This window comes from Orycteropus afer, unplaced genomic scaffold (genome assembly GCF_000298275.1).
Source record: "Orycteropus afer afer isolate SDZICR_OR568_19922 unplaced genomic scaffold, OryAfe1.0 scaffold00502, whole genome shotgun sequence".
Taxonomy (NCBI): Eukaryota; Metazoa; Chordata; class Mammalia; order Tubulidentata; family Orycteropodidae; genus Orycteropus; species Orycteropus afer.
The window spans coordinates 401,196-412,026 of NW_006922089.1; the positions used below are offsets into that span (position 1 = coordinate 401,196).

At 56.8% G+C, this 10,831-nt stretch overlaps 1 protein-coding gene across 1 annotated transcript in view; it reads right to left on the bottom strand.

Moving 5' to 3' along the window:
* The window catches only part of PPIL2 (peptidylprolyl isomerase like 2), a 29,547-nt gene that overhangs the window by 5,347 nt on the left and 13,369 nt on the right, over positions 1-10,831 (bottom strand). The window contains exons 7-15 of the mRNA XM_007955425.2: positions 9,672-9,763; positions 7,586-7,675; positions 6,686-6,761; positions 4,082-4,242; positions 3,891-3,966; positions 3,226-3,332; positions 2,666-2,755; positions 2,274-2,307; positions 1,638-1,755 (exon numbers count right to left, since the gene is read on the bottom strand). Coding sequence (XP_007953616.1) covers positions 1,638-1,755; positions 2,274-2,307; positions 2,666-2,755; positions 3,226-3,332; positions 3,891-3,966; positions 4,082-4,242; positions 6,686-6,761; positions 7,586-7,675; positions 9,672-9,763 — 844 coding nt within the window. The remainder of the gene's footprint in view (positions 1-1,637; positions 1,756-2,273; positions 2,308-2,665; positions 2,756-3,225; positions 3,333-3,890; positions 3,967-4,081; positions 4,243-6,685; positions 6,762-7,585; positions 7,676-9,671; positions 9,764-10,831) is intronic.

A 10,831-nucleotide genomic window follows, 5' to 3' on the forward strand; every position in this document is an offset into this window, starting at 1 on the left:
TGGCCGTCCACTGCGACTAAAGATGGTGGTGGTGCCTACGTACATCATCATACGCAAAATTAACCTACAAATACACAACCCAGAAACTAAGATCTACCAAAAATTCCAGCAGACCACAGACAATCAAGGTGGGGAAAACTCTTAAATACAACTGAAAAGCCAAACCATCCAAGAGGCATGTTTCATATCTAATATTTAAAGGACGGCACGTGGTTCTCTCTCCAATGACATCTTATTACAGGGGACAGAGCGAATCTACCAAGGTGTAACCAACACACAACAGCTCGCTTAGAACGGGACTGAAGGAGCAGAACTGGAAGATGTTTGGCAACCTTCAAGAACGGAACAGATGAGACGATAAAGTTCCTACAGGAGGGCACAGCAAGGCTGCCCGAGAATGAGCAAGAACCCACCAGATACAAACCACCACCGTGGAAGCCGATCTGCGCGCCTACACAGAACGACGCTCCCTTGGGGGGGAAGGCGGCCTGCGCATGCGCGTACACAGACCGCAGCTCCGGGGAAGGCGGCCAGCGCACACTCATAATGAAGCGCACACTCATAATGAAGCGCACACAGCCAGCTGCTGCGGCTGCACTGTGTTCCGCCCGGGGCCACCGCCTACACGTCCGCTCCACACCGCGGCTGCAGCCTCTGCGAACAGCCTTCCTTTCCCTTGAAAACAACTCGTGTCTTTTCCCTTTTAGTCCTTCTGTGTTGCAGCTCCAGAAATAAAATCCTGACCTCTTCCATGGCACCCCTGCTAGTCCGTTTCCCGCCCGGCGGCCTCTGTGCACACCCTCCCATCACACACTGGGTGAAACCTACGAAACTCTCCGTGTCTGGTCCCCTCCCTTCCGTCTGCCTCTGCCGCTGGGTCTCAGCCACCTCCTCCCGAAGCCTCTCCGAATCTCTCTGGTAATTACTGTTTTTAAGTCCAAAAGGCGGTTATCACTTGGGAAGTAGATTGGCCAACCTTCCTTCTTAGCACTGGCTGCTGGGTTTGAACCGCCAGCCTTCAGGTTAGCGGTCAGTGCCTTAGGCACTACGCCACCAGAGCTCCTAAGTCCCCCAAGTCAGTGGTCCAAACCCACCAGCTGCTCCCTGGCAGAGGAGATGGGGCAGTCTGCTTCTGCTAAGACCGACAGCCTGGGAGACCCTGTGGGGCGGTTCCACTCCGTCCTCTCTAGGAACGCCAGATCAGAATCCACTCCATGCAGTGGGTTTTTAGTTTTTCATAGGAGCCCCTGGGTGGTACAAACCAATGTTGGCTGCTAACCTAGAGGTTGGCAGTTCCAAGCCCACCCAGGAAGAAAGGCCTGGCAACTTACTTCAGAAACAGTCACTGGAACCCCAGCGGAGCACAGTTCTCTGACACACAGGCCCCCACAGCAGCTGCTGTCTGGCCCCCCCTCCCAAGCACACCTCACCAGGTGGAGCACTGTCTGACTGGGTCTGGGGCCCCCTCCAGATACAAACGCATACGTTCAGCACACGTGGCAGTGCCTGGATGTCACAAGCAGGAGGTGTTCTTCCTGGGTGTGCTGCGCTCCTTCAGGGTGCGAGTGCCTCTAGGGCAGGGCTGCAGGCTTCGGACTGCCCCCTCCCCCTGCCCGCCAACCCCGCGTGCCACTCACAACTGAGACTTGTTGGTGTTGGGCCCCGAGTTGGCCATGCTGAGGATACCCCGGCCTGTGTGCGAGAGGTTGGGCCGGAACTCATCTTTGAACGGCTTTCCCCAGAACGATTCGCCACCTGGAAAGAACGGAGCAGACTGGCAGCAGGCATCCCTGGGGACACCAGGAGGGGCCTCTCAGAAGGGTTTCTCAGTGTCCCCTCCCCGAGCTGGGAGGCCACCTCGGGCCCGGCTCCCTGTGAGATGGGCGGGCAGGCTCACTGTGCCCAGCGCACCGCTCCTGATGGGCAGCACAGGTTCCCTTCAGATGACAGGCTTGTCCCTAAACAGGCTTGTGGCCTCTTCAACACCTTTTTAGGATTTGTCTGTTGTCGAGTGTTTGTAAGGGACCTCCCCAGTTAGCATTCGAGAGCCGCGGAGCCGGGGACAGCGCTTGAGAAGCGGCCCGCTCCCTTCAGTCATGTTCCAAACTTACGGCCTTTGGTTTCCTAGAGATCTGTTTGTTTTTGAAGTTGGCACCTGTCCCCAGGGAACTCAGTGGGAAGTGTGATCAAGTCCTCAGTGGGGCCCAACCCGCAGGTGGCACTGCCCCCATGGGCCCGACGGGGCAGCCAGCCACCCAGGGAAAGGGACCTACCTGTGCCCGTGCCGGTTGGGTCACCCCCTTGGATCTGTGGGAAGAACAGATGCCAGTGGGCAAGTTCCGCCTGCTGTACACAGACTCCCGACCACCTGCCCCCCACAGCCAGCCACCCTTGTTCCCCACCCTTCCCCGGGGTGCCAGCCACCCAGCCCCTGTACCCCAGGCTGCCCATCGGGTAGCCCCCTGACCCCATCCCCTCTGGGCACCCCTCACCCAGCCCTAGGATCTGCATCCACGCCACCTCATGGTTTGACTGAACCAATGCCCCACCTGTCCAAGGAGCTCTCAGTGAGGCCCCTCCTAGGTACTCTGCTGGCCTGGCCCTGGCAGTGTGGTGTGGCCGGTGCCCCCAGGAGGGACACTGCAGCTGTGCCCCTCACACTCACCACAAAGTTCCGGATGGATCTGTGGAAGATAGTGCCATCGTAGTAGTGCTTCTTGCAAAGCCTGATGAAGTTCTCACAGGTCTTGGGCGTCTGCAAAACAGCCCGGACGTAGCTGTGGGCCTGCAGCAGTCCTTCTCACCTGGCCCGAGGTGGCTACCTGCAGCCCTCTGCGCCCAGACCTCGGGCCGTTCCAGCAGACAGGAAACAAGGGCCAGGAGCTCACAATCGCAGCAGCACTCACCACCCCGGGAGGCGGACCAAATGCAGTCATGGGACCGTACACAGGCGTGTCACACCTGCTCAGAGGAGGTCCACAGGAAATGCCCCACTGACTGCAACTGGTCCCTGGGGAGTAGAGGGAGGCCACACACTTTCCTGATCTAGAGGGTGGAATGTTCTCCAAGCTCCCTACTGACAATGGCTGGCAGATGGACACGGAGAGCTCTGGGGGCTGGTGGCCCCAGACCACCGCAGCCTGCCCGCCCAGCCCACGCGTCTGCTAGCTACCCAGCCCCAGCCAGCCAGCCCAGTCCATACACATCCCGTCCGCCCGCACGCACCAGGTCACAGTGCAGCTCCAGGTTGAGGAGGCCCTTGTTGGTGTGCAGCCTCACGTACCCCTTCTTCTTCACAAACTGGTAGCGCAGGACGTCCTCGTCAATGGCGGCTGCAGACAGAGACCCTGAGCTTCCTAGCTCGCCTCACCCTGGAGCAGCCCCACCCCCCGGCCAGGGGTCCAGGCCTCTGACAAACGAGCATAGCTGGCATCCAGTCTGGGAAGGGTTGGCCCGGGCCTGCACAGGCTGTGCTGGGCAGTGGGGTGGTGCGAATAGGTCAGGGTGAGCCTGGCACGGGGCTCGGGATTGAAGGGGCTGCTGGGGGGTGTTGTTTAGAGCTCAGACAACAGGGAATACAGGAGGAAGGGCACTTGGGGACGAGGCCAAGGACAGCCTTGGTGCTGGCTGCTCATGGTGCCCGTGGGCAGCCCAAGTGGATAACATACAAAGAGAGGCAGGGCCCTGAAGTGCCAGGGCTGGAGCCTGAGACAGCCCCTGAGATGGGAAGGCCCTGCAGGCAGGTCAAGACAGGGAGAGCACCTCCCGGCAAAGCCCGGGGCACCAGCCGGCATGCCAGTGGGTGCCAGGGAGGGAGAAGGCGCCTGCCTCAGCTCTCCCACCCTGCTCCATCGCACTGCCAGGGATGTCGCGGGGTGCAGCATGGCTACCTGCTTCATGCGTTGTCTCTGGAACCATGGCAGTGGAGGTGAAGGAGGCGCTGACCTTCCCGGTGGAGTAGTGGGCCTGCAGAGAAGGCCAGCCCACAGAAAGGTGCACAGGTGGGCTTGCTGCCTCCTCCAGGAAGGCCACCCTGATTGCCTTTCCAGCCCCCACCTTCCCAGCCCCCCCACCAACTCACAGCATTTAGCTTATCCACTTTCTTCTTCTCGGGGGCCCTCATGGTGGCTGCCAGAATCTCGTCCCCCTTGAACTCCTTGTAGAGCTCCTGCAGGGTCTCCCGCGTCTCGGTGTTTGTGTTTTTCAGGTAGTAAGAGGGATCCTGTTTGGCCTTTTCCTCATCTGTAAGACAGTGTGGTGGCCCTGAGTGGCCGCACCCTGAGGAAGTCACCCAGGAGCATGAGAGGGGACGGAAGACTGGGGCTGACTGAAAGAGCTGCCACGTGCTGTCGTGGGCTAGGCTGGGCAGCTCCACCCAGGAGGGCCCCTCACAGCTGACCCGCAGGGAGGGCGGGAGTGCTGGGGCAGCGGGGGGACCTGTATTCCTGCTCTGTGTTTATCTAAACGTTCTGATCCTTTCGTTGCATGCTTTGCTTTGTCCTCTGAAGAGTCATTTTTATCTAAATTAATAAGTGCTTAATCACAATAGCAAAAGGAGGGAGATGACTTAAGCCCATCCACAGAGGAACAGACCAACCATGGGTCATACGCACAATCACACTGTACTAGCTAGGTTCCGTGTCATCCCGGCTGGGCCTGGTTCTGAGCGGCTGGGCAGCTGGATGGAGCGATGAGCCTGGTCATCAGCTCCGTGGTGGGATCGACTGGAGCAGCTGAGTAGCTGCCTTAGGGACGGGGTCTGCTTCCCATACATAAGGAGAAGCTTTGAGAAAGGTCTCTGAGCTTTTTGGCACGTTCAGACTCTGCATGTAGCCGAGTCTTCACTCAGCAGCCTGCCACGCTGTCTGCTAATCTTGACTTGAATCAATGACCTGCCACGTGGTCTGGTAACACTGGGACTGTGCCTTTTCACTTGTCAACCTTGAGCTTGGCAGCCTCCGCAGCCAGCAGCTGCCTGAGTGAAGAGAAGCCTCCAGCTTCAGTGGGCGGGGAGCAAGAGGCAGAGCTGAAGCCCAAGGTCGAGGGGCCGCCACCCAGCCCCTAGAGCTGGCACTTTGAACTCGGACTTCTAGCCTCCAAAACTGTAAGACAATCAACTCCTGTTTATTGAAGTCACCCATTTGTGGTATTTTCTGTTTGAGCTGCACCAGTAACCAAAACACACACAACGGAACACTACTGGGCCATGAAGAAAAAGGAAGTCCTTGCCCATGTTTGTCACAGAGCTATTCACAACGGTGGAAGGATGGAGATGTCCTTAGTACCCATCCATGGAGGAATGGATCCACCAACTATGGTCTGTACACAGGATGGAATGCTGCTCTGTCAAAGAACAGTGATGAATCTGCAAAATGCTTCCCGACGTGGATGAACTCAGAGGCCAGGGTGCTGAGTGAAGTTAGCCAATCACAAACAGACAAATACCTGAGACTGCTATTGTAAGACATCAAGAAAAGGGTTACACGCACACACATAGTTCCATAATTCTTTGATGGTTACCAGAGGTGCAAGGGGAGTGGAGGGCAAACCACTAACCAGAAGGTAGACACACAGGAACTTGGGATAAGGAAAAAGGAATCAATCAATCAATCAATGAGCATTAATGCCAGCAACATACTACCAAAAAAAAAAAAAAAGGTAAAGAACGTGGTATAAAATAAATACGCAATCTTCCTGGAAAAAAAGAAAAAGAAATAACACTTTGCAGCCCAAGCACTCAAGTCAAGGCCTCAATTGTCATATGTCATCCCAACCACAGGGCATTAACCCCTGATGTTCATGGACACTGCAAAAAATTTTTTTTAAAAGAACAGAAAATAGTAAGTATTGGGGTCTTTCTAGATGTGGCATGCTGATCCCTGCGTTTGGGGTGTGCGTGCCTGCCTGATGCTGGGGGCTTCACGTATGACACTATCTTGGTCCCCCAGTACCGTGATAACAGACATACCACAGGTGGGTGGCTTTAACAAACAGGGGTTTATTCCCTTACAGAGTGGGAGGGCAGACGTCTGAGTTCAGAGTGCCAGCTCTAGGGGCTGGGTGGAGGCCCCTCAACCTTGGACTTCAACTCTGCCTCTTGCTCTCAGGCCACTGAGCTGGAGGCCTCTCCTAACTCATGCAGCTGCTTGCTGCTGAGGCTGACAAACCCAACGTCGACAATAAAAAAGGCACAGTGCCAAGATTAGCAGGCAACACAACAGGCCGCTGAGATGGAGACACAGACAAGTGCAGGGTCCAGATGTGTCAAAAAGCTAGAGACCTTTTGAACCCTTCTCCTTATACTGGAAACAGACCACACCCTCAGGCAGCTCCTCAGCTGTTCCAGTAGAGTCCACCATGGCGCTAATGTCCAGTCTCATCATGAGGAATCACTACATCCGCTGCCCACGCACTCAAAACCAGGCCCAGCCAAGCTGACACAGAACCTTCACTACCGCGTCCACACTGGCTCCCTCAGCCCCTGGTGAGGAATCCCCGTGTAAGAGACAGGCAGGTCCAGCTAGGGCAGCCTGGCCAATCTTGGCACTGGGAGATGAAAACCCTTCTGGAAAGTTGGGGCCACCTAAGTCTGGAAGGTGAGGCGGGGGCGGGGGATGGGGCCCTTGGTACTATGGCCGCCAGGAAGTCAAACCTGTTACCCAGCTCAGCTCCAGTCTGTACGTACCCGGGTCTGTCATTTTCATGTTGTTCTTCACATGAAAGAAGTTGGAGACGTTAAATTTGTCCAAATTCGTGGGATCCTGTGGCAGAGAGAAAACATAGCACAGTGAGCCCAGCCACACAGGCAACGGAGCCCAGGCAGGGGGAGGCCGGAGTCCGGAACATGGGTGGCACGGCCGGAGCAGGGGGAGGGGAAGGAGGATGTCTTGAGGATCCCTGGGGTGGGGTGGGAAAGGGTGCCAAGTGCCAGGTGCAGGGTTCTGTCCTGGGCACGCAACAGGAGGACAGATGGGCTGGGGTGGAGGGGGTGGCACAGACCAGCTGGCTGCTCCCCAGGCTGACCAGCACCCCTGGCTGTTAGGCAGCCATGGGACGGGGGACGGGGGACGTGGGGAGGTGTGGGCAGACGTGGGCCCACCTCCAGGCCTTCTGTATGACAGCGGCCCCTGGCCCAGTCTCCACCCGCCCCGGCCCATGGAAGCAGAGATCCCAGCAGGCGTCTTGGTCCCTCAAGGTGAGCCCGCCTTGTTCCAGGGCGGGACCAAGAACCTGGACTGCTACCAACAGAAGGGGATGTGCCCCAGAAGGAGCTGCAGCTCCGGGTGTCTCCTGCACACAAGGCCTGTGGCCCAGCCAGGGCTCCAGCAGCTGCCCGTGTTGCCAGACCAGTGCTCATTGGTCTCCAGACACCCACAAGCACACCCTGGCTGCACGCAGGCAGAGACGGGGCCCCAGCCCCTGCCCTGGAGGCCGGAGGAGGCCCAGGCCCATCAAGTGGCCCTCTGGCATCCTGAGGTGGCTCTGGGTGGAGGTGGCGTGGATGCAGCAGGGGGTGAGGGTGTCCAAGGAGGAGTGGACAGGGCCAGACAGAAGAAGCGGCCATGGCGGAGGCAGGGGCAGCCACCTGCAGGGTGATGATGTCCTGCCGGGAGAAGGGCTCATCCGTCAGCAGATCCCGCAAGTTCTTGGCCTTGATGTTCAGCTGCTCCACGGCCTGCAGCAGGAGGAGGCAGGTTACGGTGCCGCCCCCGCGCCTGGCACAGCAGCCCAGAAGCAGAGAGGCTGGGAGCCGGCCCCGCAGGGCACGGGGGGAGAGGTCAGGAAGACGGCAAGACAGCCGTGAGCACCAGGGCCTGTGGGAAGAACCAGCTCCTAACAGTGCCCAGCAAACTCAGGAAGGTCTTGAGAGGCAAACAGGTCGGCCGACAGGCTCCTGAGGCCTCCTCGTCACCCACTTCTTGCTCTACGGAACAGCTCTCGGGTGCCAGGCTGGGGACCTCCAGAGAAGCACCACGCTGCACTGCAGCTCCCCTCAATCCCGTGCAATCCCACGGCCAGGATGTGGCCCCAGAGCAGCGCTGGCTCCCTGGCCCCCACACGTGTCCTGTTCTCAGCCTTTGAAGGGCACAAGGAGGGCTCTCCCACGACGCAGGGGCCGCCACGCTGCTGTGTGAACTCAGAGCCCACACCGGCAGTCCGCGACCACCCCCCCGGTGGGAACGGCCACACGTAAGTGTGATGTCCCCTTCCTGCACCAGCTCACATGCCGGCCCGGGACCACAACACTGCAGGACAGTGCTCTGCGCCCAGCCCCGGGGGCTGTCAGTCCCCAGCACAGTGCCCCCCAAGGCCTGCTTGCTGTCTCTGCCGAGGAGGACAGTGGGGAAGAACTTCTTGGGACCAGGCCCCTGCCCAGCAGCCAGAGTGGTGGCTTCCTGCCTGGAACTCCAGGGTGGCGCCCTCAGCTTCTACTATTTGAACATGCACACGAGGTTCAGACAACAAAGACAGACCCTGTTACAGACGCAGGACTGCGCTCCCAGTGATAACGACCACGAACCTGCTGGTGAAGAGACGGGTAGACGAGCTGAGAGATCAGAGATGTGCAGACAAAGGGAATGTACCAGACCATATGTAAGGATGGAAGACTGTATTTCTACACACGTGTTTGTATGTGCTATAAGGATGTCCATACGTGTAAGGGAGCTAACAAGGGGCAAAGTTATAATAATGTCTTGGCCACAGCCAACCAGCCTGAGGGAATGAATAGTTGGACCTGTGGACTTAGGACTATGGTCTCAGGGGACATCAAGCTCAATTGGCATAACATACTACACAAACACTGTTCCACATTCCACTGTGGTGAGTAATGACCAGGGTCTTAAATGCTTGCAAGCAGCCATCTATATGCAACAAGGGGTCTCTCCTCATCCAGAGCAAAGAATGAAGAAAACCAAAGACACATGGAAATAATTAGTCCAAGCAACTGGTATACCATGCGATCATCAGCCCATATGACTATGAGACCAGAAGAACTAGATGGTGTCCAGCTACCACTGTTAACCACTTGGAGGGGCATCTATGTAGGAGACCCTGGATAGATGGGGAGAACAATGTGGAACAAAACTCAAAATCATTTAGGGGGAAAAAAAAGACCAGGTTTACTGATCTGATAGAGCCTGGTGAGACCCCCAAGACTAGTTACCCTTCAGGTCTGGAAATGAACTCACTCCCGTGGCTTCCAGTAAAAAAACAGACAGGCTTATGGGGTGAACATTTACACCAGGCAGATACACTCCTTGGAGAAATCCATCATGGGAGAATAGAAGGGCGCGTTTGCACAAGGAGACAGCTCAGGGGGCAGGAGGGCATGGGAGGGAGGGACACAGGGAAGAAGTAACTACAGGGAGGAAGTGGGAAGAGAGCTGTTCCAGGGTGGGGAATTGCAGTCAATGTCATGAAACAAAATATGTATGACCTCCTGTATAGAAAATGAATTTGCTCTGTCAAATTTCACCCAAATCACAATAAAAATAAAGAGAAGACAGTGACAGGCGGCCCAGGCCGATGTTCGGCTGAGCCCCGGCCATCAGCTGCGACACCAATGCCCCCCCCAGGGCACACACGCAGGGCTCAAGAAGGCGCTCAGGGGCCACGCCTGAGTTCCTGCTCCTCTGCAGACTCAGTCCGCACCCCGTGGCCAGACCCACCTCGTAGGCGTAGACATTGCCAGTTGTTCTGATGGCCACGATGTGGGTGTTGTTGGTGAACACGGTGAACAACACGGGGCAGTGGTATTTACCTGGGGAGAGGGCACAGTCAGTCTGTCTCCCATCTGGGGTTTCCGATGACATTATTCCAAATGAAGCCGGGGACCGGCCAGGTCATGTGAAAACTTGGATTGGATTAGGTTGGGGTGACGGCCTGAGGCAGAACCCCAGTGCCCATGCCCGGAGCAGAGTGCCAGACGGACAACCCTTCCTTCCAACTGTGAGCAAACTCCTATGTGTTCCACAAAGCCCATGCCTGCATCTTCTTTCTCGAGGTGCACTCTGTCTGCACTCCGCCCACTCCGGAGTGATCCCGCCCCTGGCCTCCTCCTCCTGAGGTCTCACCTACCTCAGAAAACACACGTCCATCCTTCCAAGAAATCTAGAAGGTGCTTTTCCACCTGTCATGCCACAGGCCAGCCAGCAGCAGAGCTGTGAGCCCTTCCTTTAGATCTCCCTGGAACCTGCGGCTTCTAGCAGCCCTGACCCCTAGCTGGGCCACGCGACAACCTAGGAGGTGCTCTTCCTGTCTCGGCCCCAAAGTCGGGACCTTGCACAAACGTGAAGTTCAAAAAAATTTAAAAAAAAAGTGGGGGCGAGTGGGGAGGTCTTATAGATTCTGAATCTGTAAGAATTTGATACATTAAGAGACTCAGAGATGGAACCAGCCACACGTATGTACACAGCCTAGGTTTAAATCCTGACAGGGAAACTCTAAAAAATAATTGTAATTACGGAAATTTGAACACTGACCGCCTGACTGACAATAGTAAGGAATTCCTGTTTGTTTTTAAGGTGCGGTAACAATGCTGTGGTTTTTCTTTACGTTTTTGCAGACAATCAGCACTCAGTAACAGAAAGGTTGGAGGTCCGACTCCACCCAGAGGTGCCTCGGGAGAACAGCCTGGCTATCCACCTGTGGATATCAGGCCCTGGGAGCCCGTGAGCACAGTGTGCACCCGGGCTGCCGGGAGGCGGAGTCCACGTGCCCACACTGGACGCCACAGCTGGGCTATCAGCCATTTGAAGGGGTGTTGAGTAGACACACAAATCAAGTAGAGCCGGCCCCGGGGCTACAGCATGGCTTTGTGCAGGGCATT